Source organism: Populus alba, chromosome 5 (genome assembly GCF_005239225.2).
Source record: "Populus alba chromosome 5, ASM523922v2, whole genome shotgun sequence".
Taxonomy (NCBI): domain Eukaryota; kingdom Viridiplantae; phylum Streptophyta; class Magnoliopsida; order Malpighiales; family Salicaceae; genus Populus; species Populus alba.
This window is the reverse complement of record NC_133288.1, coordinates 6,621,980-6,645,104: the sequence shown is the minus strand read 5'-3', so window position 1 is coordinate 6,645,104 and position 23,125 is coordinate 6,621,980. Positions and strand designations below refer to the sequence as shown.

Sequence of the window (23,125 nt, the reverse complement as noted above, 5' to 3'; positions counted from 1 at the left end):
AATATTTAACATAATTTAAACATATTAAAGACAAGAATAATAAAATAATAAGTTGTTCTAGAAACACAAAATTTAACATAATAAATATAAGAGGACAATATTCAAATTCTAGTTTGCATTAGAATCCATAAATCAATATTTTAACTTTATTTTATATTATAATTCATAAATCAACATCTTCAGCTGTATGGTAAAAACCCAAGAGGGCTGCTACTGGCCTCATCTGTGCTTTTTAGGATCCGCCACTAAAAATGTCCAACGGATATCAAGTTCTATAACAGTGTTTGAAATTTGAACGTGAAACTTATCAAAAAAAAAACAAATTTTAGTCACGAGAGCATCTTGTGTAAACAACATTCTCTTTGTTTTTCCCCCCTTACAGCTATGCTTTCTTCTGCAAGAAATTAGGGCAAAAACTCAAGCTTTCCTTCTGCTTTCCCTGAGTCGGGTGATCGTTCAATAAAGTTAATATATATATATACCGGGTCTCAACCGGGTTAGCCCGGGTCGACCCGGGTTTGACCGGTTTTTTCCTTTGGCCGGTCTTACTGTGGCAAACATTATTCCTGAAGAGCGCAGGGTTAAAAAATAAAAAAAGAGATTTTTTGCGTATTTATTACCGGTGCTTACGTGCTGTACTGTTTGAATATTGACCAGTCCATTAGGAAAAAATAATGTTGCTGTCACGCAATTTGCGAGTAGGAAATCGTTGAATTTTTTTTGCTGCATGTACAAGGCTGTCTAAATTATTTTCTGGTTCATATATGACTTGCCTTCCAGATAGGATCTTTGAAAAAAGAAAATAAAGCACCAAAGATTATCTACAAGGTGTGGAAAACAGAACCATTCTTGACTTTCAGATAAATTCGTGCTTGCCTGGTTACGCATTCAAACAGAATACATGCCCATGCCTATGTTCCATAAAACTTCCGAGGGTTCGTCCCAGGCAAAGATCTGAGAACAACGATCCTTCAACTCTTCGAGAAATTAGTAGCAAGGTGCAGCAAAATATGTGATCGACTACATATGCAACTGTGAAGAGTTGAAATATAAACGGGTTCTTTACAACTTATGGTCATGAAAGAAGAAAAAATACATTAATTGTCTACTTCTACATGTCTAAGAGCTTGTAATGTAAAACTATCAAGGATAAATTAAACGTTGTCCTGCCCCATAAATGCTGTCATATTTTCCCAAAGCTGCTGCCTATACAGATGTCTATAGTTCTTCTCTCCCCGTGGCTTATTTGAGACTTGAGAGTGGCACCCGAGTAAACAAAATGACATGAGACACCTTTTGCTTGCCGATAAGCAGAAGCGCGGAACCTTAATCAGGCTAAAATGGAGATCCATGTAACCCAAAATGAGCACAAGCAAAAAGTCTTCTGTCTTTTGTATGCTTGTAGCCAACCACATATGTTTTTACCTATGAGTGGTTGTGTGCGGCATTGGATATGTCATTGGAACCATGTTCATCGGTGCACCAGGAACCACTGCTCCTGGTACTGGGGCTCTAACACCGTAAGCCATGTGTGTTGGTGCTGGAAGATTCACCGGGGTGCCAACTGCCGAGACTAGGGGACCTCCTATAGGCTGGCCTATAGTTGGAGGACCATATATACCAACTCCTGGGTGACCAACTGGCTGTGCAGGTGGTTGTTTTGCTGCCTTTCCAGAGGAACCTCCTGCGGCAGAACCATTTGTTTGACCAGTTATCGGTCCTTGAGGTGCTGCAACATCTCCGTTGCCAACACTGGTGATGTCATGAATGCTGGATCGCCTCCTATCTTTGTTCATTGAGTTGAGACGAATAAAATACTTTTGAGCATGGCTTGCTACTTGTGTGGGTGTTCTTGTCACGACAAAGTTTCTCGATATACTTCGCCAATCACCCTTCCCATATTTGTCCAAACCAAGAAGAAATAACCTGTTTATCAGAAGGATACAGGAATCAGCACCACCAACAAAATTCTAATATAACATGTTATAGATTTTACCAAGTGTGTTCACTGGAAGAAAACATCCACATTGCCATAAAAGAGAACTGAGGAAAATACAGCACTTATCCTTCAATAGGATATTAAAGGTTTTCCAATTCAAAAACCATGCAATTACAGCTCCTCAACAAAAACTTATGACACAAGCTCATGTCTTCCTCTGATTATTTGTGTAAAATAGTGCAGGAAAATAGAGCACGAGAGAGATTTAGAAGGGGAGATTTGAACTTCATTAATTAAAGAACCAGAAGCTTAGCATAGGCTACTCCAGACCAGACACGCCAGAGAGAACAGTGACTTGCTGAGAGTGCAACCCCAACAGCCCAAGTAACAAAAACCCATGGTCAGATGCAAAGTGGTGATTACAAAGTTTTTTGAGGCCTTTAAGAAATAGTTTGAAATAATTACATTTCACTCTTATCATGTAAAACTTTAAGAAATGCTAGCAGCCTCCACACCAAAGTCAGTCCATATCACCTGTTCTGTTCATATGGAAGCTTAATTTTTGCAAGCTTCAATGGATGACCCTAAACTAACTAATTAGGGTATTGCAGGCTATGGACCCAATATTATCACATTCATATTAAAGGAATCTCCACAGGTGTATGACCAAAAGGATATTGCTATTGCAAAACCACACGATGAAAACAGATTCAATAGACCACAAGAAGCAACACAAAGCTTTACATATTCAAGGCAGTCCTGAGCTCATAATTGCGTTTTTAAGTTTTGGTTCCAAACCTCCAATAACAGTCACAAAGAGGCCATGATCACAAGCAAATTCTGCAATTGAAGTTAGATTCACTTCAAAGACCAAGAGAAATGAAGGGAGGAAAAAGAAAGAAAGAAAGAAAGCAATGATCCCACTAAGGTCTTCTAGGAATCTCCCCTAGAAAAACCTTACTGAATTTTGACTGCTAAATGTTTGCAAATTTATGCCCCGTTATTCTTCAACCAATTTCTCCAGTTGTTGCTGCAAGACTCCCTTAACAAAGCCAACATAATCCAGGCTTTGTGGTCTCCTTATTCAAGCAGGAAAGTGTTTTACTAAGAAACTGTTGCAACAATTCATAGATCTAGGTATTTCATTGGCAACTTTAAAAGGATCCCTATCCCCGCACCCCCAGCACACACCCATTGTGACCTTCTAATCAATCCACCACCAGAACACTTCAAAATGAAGCCATACTATCAGCTAGAGCCAAAAACTCGTGTATAAATAGCTCCATTAGTGTGATCTTTCTGAGAGATAGAAGAAAAGGAGTGGAATGAATGGCAACAAAGCTTCATAGATTTGTAAAAACAAGTCCCAAATCCTATGTACAGAATTTTTGTGATTTTCTCTATAAGAATAACATGACAAATTTATCCAAATGCATCCACTACCATGTGGATGCCAATGTAGAAATATAGACACAAACCACAATAGTTTTTATAAATCTTTAGGATTTCCAACCTCGTTATTGAAACCTAAATGCCATAGGGTTCATCCAAATAAAACATCCAAAAAGCATTAAGGAGTATAATAGGTGTTAATGAATGATCGCGAGAAGGAAGTTAGTCCTTCACCACAACTTTACATGTTTTAAGTCTTTTTAAAATGTTGAACATGATCATATATCATTTGATTAATCTCCACCCTGATCAAAAGTCTCAAGAATTTATCCAACTCCAAAGCCGAGAAAAATCAGAGGGAGCCTAAACAAATGAGATACAAACACGTTCAATTCTTATCCAATGCTAAGGTTTTGAACTATAAATAAAGTACAAACTTGAGAATAATGTAATCTTCTGTTTTAGATAGATTAAAAGTTTGTTTCAAGACAAATAGCTGTCTTAAGGCTAGGGCATGCAAGAGAGGGAACATACTAGATCTCCAGTTTTATAGTGATTCTTCCATTGTCTCTGTCAATGGAGTAGCTCAATCAACCAAACAATGTAAATCCTTCTTCTTTTTTTCCTCACTCTTCTTTAATATTACCATTATTGCAAAGTGAATACAGAGAAACAAACTAGATTCCAACACCTACTAATAATGCACCAAGGAAAGATTCTACTTCATGCATCACTTTCAAGCTTCCATTTACATGCTTGACACATATAGGTGCTCGTCTGTTGGAACAACTTTTCAGACAATCAATCACATCATCTTAGTTATTCTCTGACAACTGAATCTAGATAACAAGGTTTCAAGCAATGCAAGTCAATTAGGTTTATTGATTTAGCTTTAGATTAAGACTAGTCATTTCATCCCCCTACAAAACCGAGGGTCTTTCACTTCCCAGTCCCTAGACCAGCATCCTCAATTGTCGCAGGTACAACTATGTACTAAATGTTTTAAAACAAATAATCCAGTGCAAAATATGAGGCTGAACACAATTCATTCAGGAACACATTACCATAAAAGAGAGTAAAAGGTGTGCTCCATCCTAAAACTCTCAGAAAGTGAAACACATTTGTCTCATGGTTTTGAAATCAACTATCATTCACTTGCTTCCTATCATCTCAAGATTTCCTAAACCTATGGATTTGATCACAGATTAGCTGGTCTTAAGATGTGTTTGGCAGAAAAAACATAGCAATAATAATTTAAGTCAGAGAAAATCAAAGATTGCAACAACTCAATCAACGATAACCATCAGAGCACTTGATTTGATGATGAATAAAATGATAATTTATTAATTTACCTGTGCTCATCCTCAGTCCAAGCAATTCCCTTACGGCGTTCCTGATCTGACCTTGAAGCTTTATTTCCATTATTGGAATCACTATTATGATGCCCTAAGTGGCCACCCTTCTTTCCAGTTCCTTCATCAATGGCATGGCTCGTTGAACCTTCTGAAGAAGAGCTATAATTAGGCAATGGTACACAGCCAGCTTCAATCTGGCTAATATCCTCAACCAGAAGCTCATAATGATGTTTAATCTCTTCTACAGTTTTCCCAGGTACATCGGCTGTTATTTTCTCCCACCAATCTGAAGTATCTTCAGGATAAGTAGCAAGGGCATTCTCGAATGCCTTATCTTGTTCTTTAGTCCACAGAGAACCACTGCCCCCTTCATCCACAGACATCTAGCCTTCTCTGAGTTACCTACAGCTAATAGCACTCACAAGATGAGGAAAAGATATCTACCAAAGTGCTCCAGAATCTAGGCCAGCCTAAAAGCCACTCGCCAAAACCACAGATTTTCTTGGAAGTAGGATCTGAATTATTTCTAAATTTGGAATCACTAACAACTGGATTGACAACGGACTTTAATTATGGGAAACCAGGATATGTCAGGCCATAGAGGTAAGCAAGAAGAGAAAACAAAAAGACCCCAGAAAAGGCTAAGAAAGCTGAACCAGAGTTCACCTCCAATAAAAATCACAGCCCCAGTGGAGTATGTGAAGAGTTCAATGGTGATTTGCTCCACAATTCAAAAACTTGGACTCTTGTGAATTGCTGACCTATTGTTAAATGAAAAGGCATCAAAGTTCAGTCAGACCATGAGAAATATCTGAAAATCACTAATTCGAAGATGCAATAAATAACAGCAAATAACAATATACAGAAATTAATGCTACGGTGAATTTAACGGTAAATGGTAATGAGGTTTAGGGATTGTGAGAGATGAAAGGGACAATGGAGAAACCAAACAAAGAAGAATAACCTAGAAGCCTGCAGTGAATAATAGGAGCGTTCACAAGGCCATTTCTAATTCCAACCAAAACAAGTCCTGTGTCCCCTACTTGATAACAACAGTTTTAACAGCACAGGCCCACAAAGAATTTATCATGTCATAATCTCCTTTCATCCACAAGTTTTACAGTACATATAGGCTACAACCTCTTTAACTCTTTTTGTTTTTTCCCCAATCTAACTAAACAGTAGAATTAATCACAAATAAACAGCAAGATTGCGTTCCAAAATAGAAACTTTTAGAACAAAGAAGAGAGAGGTAAAGTAATGCTGTAGAAACATTTGAAATAGCAAATAATCCCATGCATCCCATTTGGGACTCAGCAGTGAGGAAAAACTAAGATCAAACTAAAAAACACTGAATAAAGAACGAAGCCTTTGATTTTTTGTAAAATTCAAAACCCTCAGCAAAATCGCTCCTCTTAGACTTTCGATGATAGTCATATTTGTTTCCATCAATAAAGCACAAATAACAGTAAAAACCTTTAAGCAATACCTCAGGTATCAACCACAGATTTAAATACCCACTTGGAAAAAACTAGCTCCAGATTCCTTCCTTTCTCACTGTCTAACCCCAGTAACTGTACAAAACACCATACAATGAAAGGCAGCCTACAACTCAATATCACAGTACTAGCACTGTAAAGACTTTGACATTGTAACTAGCACTAAAAACTTTACTTTCAAAACATGTACTACTTAAGTGAGAGAAGTTGCACAAAAAACAAACTGTTGAAAAAAACAATCTGATCTTCACAGTGCACAACCTTACTTCTCCCCCACCTCCTTCTCTATATCACTGTAAATGTTAGAACTTTACTTGGAAACTAATAAAAGTTGATGACTTTGCAACTTCTACAATGCTTCTATTGACAAAACCCACAAGTTCAATAAAACAGAATTAAGCGGCTGATTGAACAAAAATTGGGAGAATCCAGAAATCAGATAAACCAAAAGAAAAAAACCCATGAAAGCAAACAAAAAAAATGGGTCAAAAATTCGCCTAAAAAGGGAAAGAAATTTACAAAGGGCAGCCGTAGAAATTGTGAATGATGTTGATGGGTTATCCTGAGAAAAAAAAATCATGTCAGGTTGGGTCAATTAGTCCTATCTTTTCAACAACAACTAATGCTACTTGCTTACACATAAAAAGACAGCTTGGACTGAAAAAGGCTCGCCCCAAGTTGCCACACTGGAATCCTCAATACCCCATTAAAATCTGAGAAAAGATAGCAAAAAAAGAAGACCCTTTTTGAGAGAAAGTGGAAGAATTCGTTTTCTCTTCTTATGTTCCTTTTTTTTTCCCTCTTTTTCTTCTCTTTCTATCCAAAATGGACAGAGCCCCAGATTGATTCAGTAATTGAAGATAACCATGCCCAGTTTGCAGAGCAAAAAAAAAATACCATATTTATAATTATAGAGGCATGTCACATGTGAATGATTGATTACCTTTGGTGTTTTCTTCTTCACAGCCGCGGATATGAGTTAAAAAACTTGTAAAGTTTCAGACTTCGATTAGTTGGTGCTGCCTTTATTTACAGTTTCTGGGGAATGATGATGCCGCTGGCTGCTGCTGTTAAACACGTAAACAGTCAGGAGTCACTGTTTATATATATACTATACAGGTGTTTTTTAAACAGTAAGAAAAGGTTGTCAATAATTTTTTTTGGATAATTTTTATATGGATGTAATGAACTTTCTTTTTTTTAATAATGGAATTTCCTATTTCATTAACTAAGGGATTAGGTATACGATTTCTTGATTTTCTTTTCCTTATAATTGTAAGATTCTTCCCCCCAAATTTATCCATCAAATGACTGAATTTTTATTGTTAGACACTCGAATTAATAAGAAGTATTCGAAATGATTTTTATTTTTGTTTTTAGATGTTTTTAAAAAATATTTTGATTTTAAAAAATATTAAATTAATTATTTTGATTTGTTAAGCTATTTTAAAAAGTATCTAATATCAACGATAAACACGTTTTAATAGTTGATTTAAAAAAAAAAAAAAGAACTACAATGAAATTAGCATTATTATATTTGTATCACAATAATTAAATTGTTTTTTATAATAAAAATATGTTAATGTAGTGCGGTTAGAAGATGATGCAATACTGCAAGAACATGTGCACGGCAAATCTTGCAAACGTAAATGTCAAATAGAAACGACAAGTTAATGGAAGAAACTACAGAAAAGTTTGGCATCATTTTGAATAAATAGTCTTTACACTTCACAGTGTCTGCAATCTCCTAAATCTCCAATTACACTGCAATCATAGATTATATCATCTTAGGGATTTGCATTTCTTAATCCAATATTGTCATAGACAGCATCGTTTGATGTGATGGACTTCATCTGAAATCTGGGCCAAATGGCTTCCTGCATAAATCTTCAAAGTGCTCTGATAATGTAAGAATTTGCTGGATAATATATATATATATATATATATATATGGAAACAGAACAAATTTTACTGCTGCTGCTAGTATCGTGAAGATGCTGTAAAAATCACACCCCAGTTCTTACGGACAGGGGGATTGTTTCTAGTTTTTGTCTTCTCTTCAAAGGTTTCTTGGCTTTGCTGCTGAGCTCAGCAAGAACAGGTTGCTATAGAGCAATCATAACTCGCAGAACAAACTGATACGTAGCATACATTGTATTTCTTTTCTGAATAAATAATAATAAAATAAAAAGGAGGTCCAGATGCAATGAGCGAGTTGTCGTGTCTTGATGTGCACCTTCAATTATCTGCCACATGAAGAAAAGATCAAGTGACTCAAGCTCTCCGGAACACATGTTCGGTTGGCTGCTGCGGCAAGTGAATTTGCCTTGCTTTTTTTCCCAGGTGAGGAAACTGCTCTGTTTCTTCCTTATGCCTGTCTTCTAATATATATATATATATATATATATATATATATATATATATATATTGTTCTTCGATTTTCTTGGTCCTGATAACAAGGGACGGCAAATTTTTTTTATGGGATTGTCAATTTGACCGAACCGAATGAAAACCTTTCATCACATGTATATAATAGCTCACCGGGGCAAAAAATCAAAAAAAAAAGAAGAAGAAGAAGAAGAAGAAGAAGAAAGATATTAATTGGGAATCTTTCGAGAAAAAATAAGTGTTGATTTTCAAGATTGGAATTAGGACGGGGAACAACGCATGCTTAGATTGAGCTAGACGTTGACATGCGATATATAGTGTGGGTCCATATTTTTTTTTATAAAAAATAATATACAGATATTACAAGTGTGTTTCAAATAAATAAATCAATCAATTAATTACTAGTTTATATCAGATTTTATTTTAAGTAGAATATTCAAAAAAAATAAAAAATAAATGAATCAAGGTGAAAGGCAAAATAAAAAAACAAATTAGATGGCAACTAGAAATTTTTTATTATAAGGTTAAATTGAAAAGAAAAATAAATTTAACAAAATCAAAAAAAATAAGGACCAAATTAAAACAAAATAAAACTCATAAACTTGTATTGAATGATAAAATTAAAGATCAATAAAAAATTTACAAAAAAAACCAAGAAAAAAATCAAAAAATAAGATTCAAATTGAAAACATATATATATATATATGATAATTTGAAATTGAATAACTAAATCAAAAACAAATAAAATTAATTTAAAAATGCCAAGAACAATAACAAAAATTAGAAATCAAAAAAATAAAAATGAAGTTGAAATATCAATAACAATAAGACTAGCATGTAATTATCGGGGAGGAGAGAAAAAAAAAAGGGGAAGATTGACTAATGACAAACAGTCTTATCATCGCTAACACACAACATACTAGGAGGAAGAGGATATGATAAAAAGGTATTTTATGTTACTGGAAGCCGCCGCACGCTCTAACCCGTGCATTGCACACCCCAATTACTTTTTTAATTTAATTAATATTTAAACTTTATTAAAGGACCACAATGCCTTTGATGAGTTTGAAAATCATAAAAGCCAAAGTGAAAATACCAAAAAACCCGTATACACATGGCTTAATTTTTTTTTATTATAAGGGTGTACATGTTTTATTGTATTTTTAAAAAATAAAAAATATAAAAACATATTTCTTTTCCAATTTTAAAATTTTTTACTTGTAGGGTAATTAGATAATTCCACCGTACTAAAAAAATTGAAAAGATATACACACACACACACCTTCAATCAATTCTTTTATGAAAAGATCAAAATAACCCCGACAACAAAACCATTATTTTTTTAAGAAGGGCAATGATGTAAATAAACTATCATAGTAAATAGTAAATTGTGTGTGCAATGGCTTAGTAAGATGATCTACAGGGTTCTCTTTAGTGGGTGCTCAACTTTATCTTTCCATGTTTTATTTATATGATTTTCTAATTAAATGAAATTGTGTAAGTATATTTTTTTATCATTGATGGGATCTTGGTTCCTTTACTAGTGTATTAATGACTCTATTGTTATCACAGTACAGGACTACTAGATTAACAATGTTAAAAATCACATTTCATTCAGTGATGATTTTCTTAATCCAAATAACTTTTTTTTCCTCAAACGTTGAGGTGTATTCAACTTTAGTTGTAAAATACTAAAATCTATTCTAATGTCTTGTCTAAGATTCTTTCAACTTGTAACACAATTATTCAAAGTCAAGTATAGCTAGACTAATTATTATTTTTAATATCTAATTGAAAACTAGCATTTAAATAACCACAAACTACTAGCCCATCTTCTTCGTGAGCTAGAAAAACATTATTAGTTCTTCTTAAGTACTTAAGAATATTTTTGATGATCTTCTAACGACTCTCACCTGAATTAAATTAGTATTTACTCGTCATACTCGAAGTATAAGACACGTATGATCTTGTATATAGCATTTTCAAAGTATGTTGAATCATTTACATCATATATCTCTCAAGTTATATTTTAAAACATATTCTTATAAAGACATATCCTATGCAAAATAAACAAGTGTTATCTTTTAGATTCTTCAACGTTAAACCATTTTAGTATCTTGTCCATGTATATGAACCGGGACAACCCAATCGACCGTGTAGATTTATCTCTGTAAATCTTTATTCTTGATATATAGGTTGTTTCTCTCGTATTTTTTATGAAGAAATTCTTAGACAACTATATATTTAATGACTAAAGTAAAGTAATCATGTGTTCTATAAATAATATTTCGTCTAGAAAAACAACTCCATTTCAATTAATTGTTTTTGTTTTGTGCACATGATATTTATCCATATTTTTAATGAAATTAAATAGTTTAATTATTTTATCAAGATAAATATTTTGAACTCCTTGAAAGTTACTTAAATTCATAAATAATTTTCATAACTTTGACACTTTATAGATAAATTCCTTGGATTCAAACATATCCCATGACTGGAATAAAACAACTTCACATCATTTGTCAAAAAGTACAAAGCTTAAACCTACCTCATGACCATAATTCTTTTGTGAACTTGAAATCATAAAGGTTGAGCGCAGAAAGTGTGTAATTGTCAAACTTTATCAATGGTCACAAAAAAAAGTGGTCAGTAGTTTTGGATAATCTCTTCCTGATTTTTCTCCAGCCCCACAGATTTTATAATTTTTTTTTTGTCAATCTTGTATGCACTTTGTAGCAAAAGTCATATTCTGATTGGAAGTCAAATATTCTAGTTATTATCAACTGCCCAGGATTTATTTATTTTCTTTTTAATTGTGCTTTTAAGAATTACTTTAACATAAGCACGAGTGAAAAGATATTTAGCACGAGGCGTCTTAGCAAGAGCAAATATAGTTGATATTATTTTTTTAAAATATTTTTTATGCTAAAATATATTAAAATAATATTTTTTAAAAAAAAAATAGTGTATTAAAACGATTTAAAACGTATAAAAAAATTAATTTTTAATTAAAAATAATTAATTTTTTTAAAATACAAACACAATCACGTTTCCAAAACTTTTTGTAATTCTTAAAATGTGTTTATGCCTGATCCATGTCGTTAATCTCGGCTTTGGAATGGAGAATCCAGCAAAGTTTAAGAAAATCCAAGCTTCGGAGGACCAGAGTCATGGAAGCTTCAGCCTTTTTTGGGTTTGGTCTTCTCAACTTTACTGGGCTAAAATCACCATATTACTGGGCTGGTCATTGATTTGTTGGTCCGCCAATTTTACAATCACCAGGCCTTTAACTCTCTTTAACTTAAAATTTATTTTTTTTAAAAAAAAAATATATTATATATATATTTTAAAATAAAAAATATTTTAAAAAATAATAGTTATTCCAACATTTCCAAGCATTCATTCATTCCACCATTTATTTTCCTTTCCTTTGGTAACGGCTCTCAGTTAAATCAAGGCTTACTTTTCTTGATGGAGGTAAAGTTAGGCAAGCAATTCATGCTAGGATATGAGGACTTAGCTACGTTATCAATATACTAAAGTGCATAGTATAGCACTTGAGGTCTTGGTCTAGCGGTGAAGGAGTTTGTTTCCTTCCTCTGCATCTGAGTTCAAACTTTATTGTACACGCCTGTTACCTCTGCGGTGCCTTGCATGCTTATCGAGTTTGTAGAATGTTCAGTGGGCCGTGAGATTAGCCGTAGTGCGTGCAAACTGGTCCAAACATTTACGTAAATCAAAAAAAAATTGCTTAATGTAGTTATATGTGTACACGTGGGTAAATATTAATCTAGTATTCCTCGTACTTTTAAAGCTTATGCTTAGTGACACTACAACATTAATAATATTTTTTAACAAATCAAATAACATTACTTTTTATTTTTTATTTGTTTGTCTATGGATAGAATTCTACTTGCCGATGAATTTTAAAAAATAAATAAATAAATTATGAATATCTAAAAGGTTATTAGTTTATGAAGTGTTATTAATAAAATTAACTAGTGTCATAGCCGACCAGAATATATTAGCAACTTGGATAATGATCCAAGTCCCCACTTAACAAAAAGCCACATGTAAGGTATATTTATCTCAAATACAAAATAAAAAATTCACAAGGACTCACTTGTTAAACATGCATAAAAAAAAAGTAATTCTTAAATATTATAAAAATTCTTATTTATAAGTTACTATTCATATTCGCTAACCACATTAGGTTTATTGAAACTACACATCTAGCATGGGTCTTACAATTTTATTTTATTTTAATATTAAGGTCTCTCGAATAAAAGAGAAAAACAGTAAAAGAAAATGCTTGATTTAAACAATTTACGAGGTGGATTTCTCATGGTAGGGAAGGTTATGGGCTGAACTGAATATTACTGGGCTCGTCATGTGCTAGTTGGGTCCTATCATCAAGGACTTGTTTGTTTCAGCTTTACACTATAGCCCATGCTCTAATTACCAGGCCTGGCCTTTTAGTTAATGCTAGCACGAGTTCTCATTGGTTAACTCATCTTTTTTTCGCTTGGCTACTATCATTAATAGTTCAACCTTTAAGTTTTCTTCCTTCCTTCCTGAGGGGGTAAAGCTTTTCTTCAAAACAAAGAAAAAGAAATAAAATAAAATAAGTAACAGGTACAATAACTAGAGAGAAAATCATTCCTATCCCATTAAAAGATGTAAGAATTCTCTTTCATGTTAATTTTTTTTTTTTAGTTTCTCTCTTATTTTTATTCCTTTATACATGTCACAAGTATTTAATAATTAAGTCTGAATACTATGACATTTCTCAATTTCTCAAGGGAAATATAATCTTATCATAACTACATTAAAATCAAAACTTGAGATGTCTTGAATAATTATTTTGAAGAAAGTTATCACTAAATCACAAGCTTTGATATATCACGATTTCAGGTCAAATGTATCACATTTGGATTATTTATATTTCATGTTACTATAACATAACAAGATCAACATTTGTGAGCTAAATTGTTTTTTAATGAAGTCATAAAAAAAAAAAAAACCTCATGAAGTTGGTTGACGTGCTTTATTAATCTTGAAAAAAAAAAATATTGAAGAGTAAGGAATTTTCTATACTTAAATTAGTGTGTGTATAAAATACATAAGAAAAGAGAGAGAAAAAAGTGAGCATTAAAAAATGCATATCTTGTCCAAAAATTAGATGGACTAATCTGATTTGGCCATATTTCATGGTCTTCAGCTAACTTTTCTTGCTAGAAATTGTTTTTGTATTTGACCTCCGTACTTATAATTAGATATATTTATCACTTGGACCTTAAGAGTTTTTTTATGGACAAGAGACTATATTATTAGTAGAAAAAATGATGCCAATGTTCATTTGGTTGGTTTTGGTGACTCTTGATTGAAGTGTCCTGCTATGATTATTGTGGATACATGCTTGATGAAAAATGTTGGTGAAATTACATATTATACATGCTAAAAAAAAAAACATCTTATATACATTGAAAATTTAATATATGAAAAGTTGATGATGACGACTCGTTGAAATCTATAAAAATACATAAAAGAATAAACTCGGCTGGACTTATCTGATTAAATTAATACTAATTATAAGGTTTTTTTATAGCTAAAAACTTTAGTATTTTGAAAAAGGTTAACTAGTTAGAATTTTTTTTTCTTCACAAAAAATTCTACTTACTTTTTTTGGCATACCATCGATTTTGAATTGATTTACAGAAAATTTCTACTAAAATGTGACCAATTTATGTATATCAAAGCTAAGAAAATAAGAATGTCCATTCTAAAACAATGAGAGATGTAGTTTAACTAGTCAAGTCCTGAGTTTGCTCCTTAAAGGTCACTAGTTCAAATTTCACAAACATCCAGGCTACTGGAGACTTACATGGTTGTTAACTTCAGAGCTTGTAGGACTAGTTGAGATACACATAAACTGCCCAAGCACCCATGTTAATTTAAAATGTCCACTCTAAATAAAACTCAACATGTATAAGTTTAGCAATACTTATAGACTATTTAATTAAGTATTTTTTTAAAATACATTATACACCAATGCTTTTTTTTTTTTTTTGATGGATTTGATATATAAACCATAAGGAATGTGGACAAATACAAAAATAAAAGAAGAATCATCGATTTAATACATTAACGAAACATCAAAACTCTTTTATCCAAAAGATCTTGTAATTATCTATGTAATTGTCGAGAAAAGGTTTATCATCCATATGAAAACTGAAAACTAGAAAAAAAATATATGAACAAGAATATCATCCTCTTGTAGCCTTCTACTTAAGATAAATTTTCCTAACAACATGATTACTGTCCCAACAGCTCTTAAGGTATAATTAATATCAGGTGAATAATAATTCTCCACAAAGCACACACACACAGAGTCGGTTGATCTCAGCTTCGAAGTACACACAACGTGATAGACTCTACTTGTGTTTCCTTTTCCCCTTAAAGTTTCAACTGTCCGACTCCAAATCGTCAAACCCCACCTCTCTCCCTCTAGAAACCTGTCCGTTCTCTCTCTAAAACCTGCCCCCTTCTCTCTCTAAAGCCCTCTGTAATTTAGATCTCACTTACAATGAGCAAGACCTCAATAATTATATACATAACTATAGCTCTACTTTTTCTTTTACTAGTGACTCAAACTCCGAATAAACCATCGAACCACCGCAACCGCCGCATCAAGATCCGCTCTAAATTCGAATTCGAACCCCGCCACCACAACCACCACCATGAACCCGTGCCTTTTGACCCCCTTGTTGCTGACATTGAACGCAAACGTGAAGACAAGGAATGGGAGAAACAGTACTTTGAACATTCACATCCTGAATTTGTTCATGACTCAGCTGCTGCTGGTCACGAGTCACAGCCCGAGTGGGAGGATTTTATTGATGCTGAAGACTATGTGAATGATGAAGAGAAATTTAATGTCACTAATAGGTAAGTAAAGATGGGTTTTTTGTGTTTTTGTGTTGAGGATTGGATTTTTGTAGGTGTTTTTTGTGATGAAGTTAGGATTTTTATGGTGCTTATGCTGTCATTAGTAGGTAATAAAGAAAGGGTATCTTTCATTTTGCTTTTATGTGTTGAAGATTGGACTTTTGTTGGTCTTTATGTGATAGAGAATGGATTTTTATGTTGTATGTGGTATATACTGAATTTTTTAAAGTGTATGTATAGGTTGTTGGTGTTATTTCCAAAGATTGACGTGGAACCAGATGATGGTTATGTGAGTGAACATGAATTGACTGAGTGGAATTTGAAACAATCTGAGAAGGAAGTTATGCATAGGACTAAAAGGGAGATGGATGTTCATGATAAAAATCATGATGGGTTTGTTTCATTTGCGGAGTATGAGCCGCCCAGTTGGGTACGGAATTCTGGTAAATGTCCTTACTCCTCTCTTGTAATGCATTTTTATATGTATAGATGTTTGTGTGAACATTCTCATGTTTTTGAGTTATATATTTGAAGTTTATTCCCATTCTGTTTTAATAAAAGTATCGTGTAAAATCATCTTCTCGACAATGAAAGTTGACAAGCTATCCATTTCGCTGAACTCTGAATTTCGCTGAACTCTGAGACGTGTTGCCTCGTGCATAGGTTGTGGCTCCACCCTCTAAGTCAATGATGTAAGTCAGTGATGTGAATCAGTATACAACAATATGGGTTAAATATCTAGCAAATTGCTAACCTTGTGGTGTTAGTTGATTCGGGGACTTTTTTAGAAGCTGCTCAAAAAACAGATGTTATTCTTGATACTGTGTCTGTAATGATTTTCTCAGACACCTAAGATTACATTTGAATCATGCTTTTATAAGTACACTTTACCATTACCAACAAGGTTCTTTTTTTTCCTCAATTCTTTATTCGAGGATCCGTGTCAACATCCTATTGTTTTATTTTTTTGTGCACGCAACTGTAAGTAGCTGATTGCAGAATCATAAGCCATCTTGACCTTGTTTTATGTGATTTTCAGACAACAATTCTTTTGGTTATGATATGGGTTGGTGGAAAGAAGAACATTTCAATGCATCAGATGCAGACGGAGATGGCTTTCTGAATATAACTGAGTTCAATGAGTGAGTTTCTACTTTGTTTACCAAGTTTAATTTATGAAAAGAGAACCCGTTTACTTTATTCTGATTGATGTGTGCCATTCCTGATTTTCTATATTTCAGCTTTCAACATCCTGCTGACAGCAAAAACCCAAAGCTACTTCAATGGTTGTGCAAGGAGGAAGTAAGGTGACAGAGATTACATCAATTTGCCTCTCTTAGAGATTTGTACTTTGCTTCTTCTAATCTGCGTATTCTTTGATTTGCCATTTGGATCTGGCTTCTGTGGTAGAGATTGAGGGGAGTGAGGTCAAGCCTGGGGTTTGAATCTTACAATCAAAAGGAAAGAAAAGCTGAAACATACTACTGTTGACTCCAGTTTCCACTTTCTTCATTTTTCCTCATGGCAGTATGCTAGCCTAACTTGAATAGCTAGTGCTTTTTTTAGTGAGCTTATTCTAGATAGACTAAATCAGATTATTGATCGAATGAATCAACATGAAGACCTAACTTTGTGTCCCCTCTAAGTTCAAACAAAAAACAATAGTTTTACATGATTTCATATAATCCAAGGAGCTGTGTTCTAGAAACATTTCATGGACTTTTCTCTGACATCCCTATGGCTCCATGGGGGACTATTTGTCACAGTCATTTTATGTTCAAAATTGTGGAAAGTTTTTGCAGGAAAATCTGGAGAAATATTTTTATCTAGTTTGAAATTGATAATAACATAAGTTCATAAAAGGTCATTTAGATGGTCTATCTAGCATGAAGAGTTTGGGTTTAGAACTCGTTGCCCTTGTGGATAAAAATAGGTATCAAAATATTATAATTTAAGTTTGTAGAATGCAGTACTTTCTTCTTGGTTTCTAGGTTTCTGCTTTAATGAATTAAATGCATTGCAAATAAAAAATTCACTTATCAGTAGTGTACTTTCACATTTAGTTACTCTGTCTCATTGTACCTTCTTTATTAATTATTCCTTCTCTCAGGGAAAGAGATTCTGACAAAGATGGCAAGGTTAACTTTCAAGAGTTTTTCCACGGGCTATTCGATTTGGTGAGAAATTATGATGAAGAAGGTCATAACTCTTCACATCTGTCAGACAATTTAATGGAGGCCCCTGCTAAGAAGTTGTTCAATGAGCTAGACAAAGATGGTGACGGGTATTCATTTAGTGTTCTCTCTGCGTTTTTTTTCTTGCTCTTTAGTATTCTTTGACTAGTAATCTTATTTCCACAAATGGTTTGGAAGTTCCATTAATACCTTGACCTGGCTGTGTGCCCTTCATAGATTTTTGTCAGACATGGAATTGCTACCTATAATTGGGAAACTTCATCCATCAGAGCGTTATTATGCAAAACAACAAGCTGATTACATCCTGTCACAGGTAATATCTTGACTGCAAATTGCTTTTATGTCTGATTGATAATTGATGTATGACTCTGTGCTTGCTAGCCTTGTTACCTTTGTATTTGTAATGGCAAAATGATGATTTAGAAGATATTTTGAGTGTAGAAGGTCCATTTTGAATATTATATGAAATATATTGCAGGCTGATACAGATAAAGATGGGCGTCTATCCTTGACAGAGATGATTGAGAATCCATATGTATTTTACAGTGCTATTTTCAGTGATGAAGACGATGACTATGACATTCACGATGAGTTCCGTTAATTTCTGCTAGGCAGGTGGTACTGCTACTCTACCTTCCCTTTTTTCTTAAAAAAAAAGAAGTCATTTTAACTATGTTTTGCACTTAAATTTATTTATTTTGCATCCTTAATTACAGGATATTTCTCAAAAAAAGAAAGCAGCAGTAGAACTCATTCTTTTGTGATTTATACATTGGTAATGATAAAGTAGGATTGCGCATCACAACTTTCTTTTTTGGTGAGTGCTTGTGCTGTCATATAATTCCACTGTTTTTTGTATTCTTTTCTTTTCTTTTCTTTTTCTGAATGATTTAAGGTGCAAAAAATAAAGGTTTTTATTCTCATTCTTGCAGATTGCTATGGAGCTCAACTCATTCTGTAGTGAAATTTACCACTGGATCATATGGTTGGCCTATCGACTTTCTGGCAAAAAATTGTTGAATTACGTTTGTTTTTTAGATTTTTGGTTTTCAATTTGTGATATTTCTATCTAGTCAACATGCAAGTATGTATTATATAAGACTTAACATCATTAATTGTTTAGAGCGAGGTAATTTGAAGCAATCGGCAGTAGCTTTTGTACACTGTTAAAAATGAGTTTCTAGAGTTTCAGCCAAGACTTTGCATTCGACTAGTGCAAATTTAGCTTTTTTCGTTATTCTTATTTTTGCTACAGTCATAATTTTTCAAGTTAAAGGCCTGATCTATCAATGGAGCAAGCAAGCTTGATTTAAAGGCCAGATTTATTTTACATGGTGCAGTTTGACTTGAAATGCTGGTTTTCTATATCTAAATGAATCTCAGGTTCGTTAACTGATTCTGTAGATTACGTTTATGTGTGTAGTCAATCATTCCCACTGGTGGAGTCCTGGGAAAAACTTGCTAAAAAACACAAATATTCCTGTAACAGGTTCTCTAATTACAAGGTTGACTAGGGCAACTTTGAATTTGCTGTGAGGTCTTCAAGAGTTTGCTAGAACATTTGCTCCTTTGAAAGTAATGGACATCCAAGAATTTGTTTTTATTTACGGGATATGTTCTGAAAGTGCTTTTGGAACCACTTAGAGCCACCCTTTAATAAATCTGTCATCACGCAATCTCCTATAGGGAACCGGCTCTGCTCTCCTGTTGATGTTGCTTTGTTGCTGATCACCCTTAATTTTCATTTCATAATCATTCCAAAAATTTCAGAGCATTCCCCCCTTATTTTCGAGATAAACAAGTTGTTTTAAAAAAAAAAAATTGCCCAAAGTAAGAACAATGGCAGCTGAGTTTCTCAAGTTTGCCTAGGAGGGAACATTGGAAGGGTGGGCTCCTTCACTGCTGAAGGGATCAGAGTTGCGTGGGGATTGAAAGGACAGCTGCAAAATGTAAACGACTCGAAAGCAGTTCCTCCAAGATGCTGGGGAAAGGAAAGTGAAAGGACAGGTGCAGAATCTAAACGAGTCGATGACATTGATAAAAGCTTTCTCTGAGATGCTGAGAAAAGGAAAGTGAAAGACGAGTCAATGAAGCTACCGTAGGTTATAATGCCGAAGAAGTTTTAGACGATTTTGCTTATGAAGCGCTTCGCAAAGACAAACAGAAGGGAGAGGAATCGGATTTCTTTTCACTACACAATCCTGTTGCGTTTGATATGAAAAATTAATAGAACCCTCAGTGAAATCAAGAAACTTTCAGTAAGTTGGCTGTGGGCTTGGGATTGCATCTGTAAATAGAACTCATGAAGTTAGCTGGGATCCTGACTCAGAGACAGATTCCTTCTTTGAGAGCTCGGAAATTGTTATAGAAATGGAGGAAGATGTGTCTAAAGTTATGGGGTTGCTTATTAAATCAACAAGTTATTCCGGTCGTCTCGACTGTGGGGATGGCGGGTCTCGGAAAGAATAGTGTAGCAGAAAAAAAGCTTGTGTGTGAAGCTATGAAGGAGAGAACTTTTGGATGTAACAGTATGGGTTTGTGTTTCTAAATATTTTAATGAAGGCTGGATTTTAGGAGAAATGCTGAAACTGTTGGTGGAAGTATAATTCTGTTTATTTTTATGTTTTAAATTTTTTTATATATTTTTGAAATAAATATATTTTTTGATGTTTTCAGATCATTTTGATGCGCTGATAAAAAAAATATTTTTTAAAAATATCATTTGATGTATTTTCAAGTTAAAAATAGTTTAAAAAATAATTGCAAATACATTTTCAAATAGGCTATAATCTAAACACGATTACAAAAAAACCATGAGAGAAAGTAAAACATTGTGCTTGAAAAAGAAAAAAAACTAATTTTTTTAAATTTAAAACATATTCTCCGACATAAATATTATAATCTGTAATATTTAAAATTATTTATAGATAAATACAAAATTTATCTCAAAATTTTTTTAATGATGTTAGTAAAAAAACAAAATTTTATCATAAAACTCTGTTCCACATCGGATTAAAATTCTTCTTTGCTTTTCCAAGGCCTGTTGAACGTGGATTTTATCCCATATAAAAAAAAGAGAGATTATTCTTCTCTTACAAGGCATACCACACTTATAAAACAAGGTACTGTCCTTAAAATGTAAAGTATTGAACTAAAATCAGTGTAAATATTAAGAAGAAACCTAGCTAGTCAGCTAAAAACATTGTGCAATCCACTGTTCATCCATACTGGATTCAAACAATGTTCTTTATTTTTTTTTCCTGTCCTTTGACATTAGATTCAAACAATGTTCTTTATTCTTTTCTGTCCTTCGAAGATTCTTGTATGTTGATTGTCGGGATTTATTTTTTTAATTTTATTATTTTATATTGTGTTGATTTAAAATTAAATTTAAAAAATTATTTTAATTTATTTTCTATTGTGTTGTTGCTACTTAATTTTGAAAAAAAAAAAAACAAGTTTTGTTGCTTGCAATAAATTAAACATTGGGGATCAGCAACAAGGTAAGTTTTTTTTAACTATCAATTAAGCATTTTTTACAAACTTTGCCTTGTAAAGTTTTTTCATATTTTATTTTGATTCTTTTACTTTTAAAATTTTATGTCTTGATATGAAATTTTATTTTATTCACATTTTAATTATTGAGTTTGAAAAAAAATCATAATAAAATAATAAATGAAAGAGAAAACGATCAGTTAATCAAATATTATAAATAAAAAATCCAAAATTAGTATTAATATATTTCTTAAGAAAGGTATTCTTAAGGTGTTTTAAAACTTTTATATTATTAGAAAACATGGATCATGGTCAAAAAAGATGTTTTTTGTTTAATTTCGTGTTTTTAATTGTTCCATGGGAGTTTTGAGTTGACAATTTAACTTATCAAGATTGTAAGTGTTTTATTATATTTTTTAAAATGAAAATAAAATAAATAAATGGTATTTTAGTCTAAAAAATCCTACTTGATTTTCCTGCCCCCTTTTCAGTGGGTAAAATTTAAACAAGCAAATAACATGTTTATTATCGTGTAAAAAATGCAAGGCACGCGGCATAGCCTTGGTGGCCCACGTGCGCTGAGAATTCTTTCCTCGGTCAAACTTGAGAGCCCCCATTTCTTTGGCCCAAGCTTTTGTGTCCTTTTTATGTTTTTTTTTTCAATATTTTTTTTTATTTTGATTAAAATGTATTATAAAAATTGCTTAACAATATATTTACATTATTATAAAATTTTATCATGATTTTTAAATAATATATTTTTTTTTTTATAGGAATGGTAATAAGAGGCAAGTAAAGATGGGTTTTTACTTATTATTCAAGCATTGATCATTATTTTTATATATATTTGAAAAACAAAACCTCTTAAAATAAATAATTGTAGTGATATTTTTTTTTATTTTTATTAATATAGGTATTCGGGTTAATTTGTGTTTACCTCAACTAATCTCACGAGTTCTAAAATTAATAACTATTTAAGTCTAAGTGGTTATTATATTAATGATCACAAGATTCAAACCAGATTATAAGATAAACAAGCTATTTTAATTCCAAATTCTTATAACCTATTATATAGTTTTTTTTTTAGTGATATTTTTAAGAATCAGCTGATCATACCATTCTCATAAAATAAAAGAAATCAAAAGAATAGAAATTAAAAATAAATTACATAGCGACCGACACTTGCCTGGTGAATTTTTGCTCTCTCCTCTTTACTTTTTCTGTGGTTGGAGATTCTGTGGTTCACAGTTCATTTTCCACCAAAGCAATCGCAGTCGCCAGCTGTCTTTACGACCCCAGAACAAAAATCAATCGTACTCGGCTGGCTGCAGGCCAACTTAGACCCACGCGAAATGTGAAAGGAAGCCCCTCATTTGTCTGTTAGTGGACCCTACCATCACATGCATTACCGCGTGGCATGTTTTCAATTTGAGGAACCAGGGGTGGCCGTGGTTCTGTATCATTCCCTGGTATAGATCATTCTAACAACCAAATTACCAAATGTCAGAAGTTTTTTACAACATTTTGGCACGTTTGTTTTTGTAGTCGCGGAAAGCTTTTACCGCTTCTTTTTTTTTTTTTTCAAAATTTTCAAATTATTTTAAAATATTATTTTAATATATTTTAAAGTAAAAAGATAACTGAAAAAACAATATCCAACACAATGTTGAATGGGCTCTAATAGGGTGTTTGAAATAGTGGTATAAGTTGTTTTTCAAATTATTTTTAGTTTGGAAATTTATTTAAATAATATATATTTTTTTATTTTTTTAAATTTATCTTCAGCATTAACTTGTGAAAAAAAATTCAAAATCATAAAAAATAATTTGAAGTAAATACATTTTTCAATAAATGACAAAACAATGGTTCAACCACTGTGCCAGATAGTCCCTAAACCTACACACTCTCCACCATG

General features: G+C 32.8%; 2 protein-coding genes across 6 annotated transcripts; one reads left to right on the top strand and one right to left on the bottom strand.

Moving 5' to 3' along the window:
• Positions 1-999: 999 nt before the first annotated feature.
• On the bottom strand, positions 1,000-7,233 carry LOC118038916 (transcription factor SRM1). Of its 3 annotated transcripts, XM_035045440.2 has the most exons (5): positions 7,129-7,233; positions 6,823-6,898; positions 6,705-6,747; positions 4,684-5,447; positions 1,000-1,926 (listed from the first exon to the last, which is right to left on the bottom strand). In XM_035045440.2, exons 4-5 carry the CDS (start codon positions 5,067-5,069, stop codon positions 1,422-1,424), a joined length of 891 nt encoding a protein of 296 aa, XP_034901331.1. In that variant the 5' UTR covers positions 5,070-5,447; positions 6,705-6,747; positions 6,823-6,898; positions 7,129-7,233; the 3' UTR covers positions 1,000-1,421. The 3 variants fall into 3 exon arrangements, with proteins under 3 accessions (XP_034901331.1, XP_034901322.1, XP_073265590.1); XM_035045431.2 differs by lacking the exons at positions 6,705-6,747; positions 6,823-6,898; positions 7,129-7,233 and adding an exon at positions 6,176-6,606; XM_073409489.1 differs by lacking the exons at positions 6,705-6,747; positions 6,823-6,898; positions 7,129-7,233 and having other exon boundaries at positions 4,684-6,102.
• A 7,705-nt stretch (positions 7,234-14,938) lies between these two features.
• On the top strand, positions 14,939-18,952 carry LOC118038924 (uncharacterized). Of its 3 annotated transcripts, none has more exons than XM_035045476.2 (9): positions 14,939-15,520; positions 15,761-15,963; positions 16,560-16,662; positions 16,762-16,827; positions 17,631-17,804; positions 17,932-18,028; positions 18,194-18,326; positions 18,432-18,532; positions 18,648-18,952. In XM_035045476.2, exons 1-7 carry the CDS (start codon positions 15,159-15,161, stop codon positions 18,314-18,316), a joined length of 1,128 nt encoding a protein of 375 aa, XP_034901367.1. In that variant the 5' UTR covers positions 14,939-15,158; the 3' UTR covers positions 18,317-18,326; positions 18,432-18,532; positions 18,648-18,952. The 3 variants fall into 3 exon arrangements, with proteins under 3 accessions (XP_034901367.1, XP_034901356.1, XP_034901346.1); XM_035045465.2 differs by having other exon boundaries at positions 18,194-18,333; XM_035045455.2 differs by having other exon boundaries at positions 14,940-15,520; positions 18,194-18,330.
• Positions 18,953-23,125: the final 4,173 nt, after the last annotated feature.

Coding starts and splice junctions, on each gene's coding strand:
- LOC118038924 (XM_035045476.2), top strand. CDS start 15,159: ATGAGCAAGACCTCAATAATTATATACATAACTATAGCTCTACTTTTT. Junction 15,521..15,760: donor AAATTTAATGTCACTAATAG/GTAAGTAAAGAT, acceptor GTGTATGTATAG/GTTGTTGGTGTTATTTCCAA. Junction 15,964..16,559: donor CAGTTGGGTACGGAATTCTG/GTAAATGTCCTT, acceptor TGTGATTTTCAG/ACAACAATTCTTTTGGTTAT.
- LOC118038916 (XM_035045440.2), bottom strand. CDS start 5,069: ATGTCTGTGGATGAAGGGGGCAGTGGTTCTCTGTGGACTAAAGAACAA. Junction 1,927..4,683: donor TGGACTGAGGATGAGCACAG/GTAAATTAATAA, acceptor TCTGATAAACAG/GTTATTTCTTCTTGGTTTGG.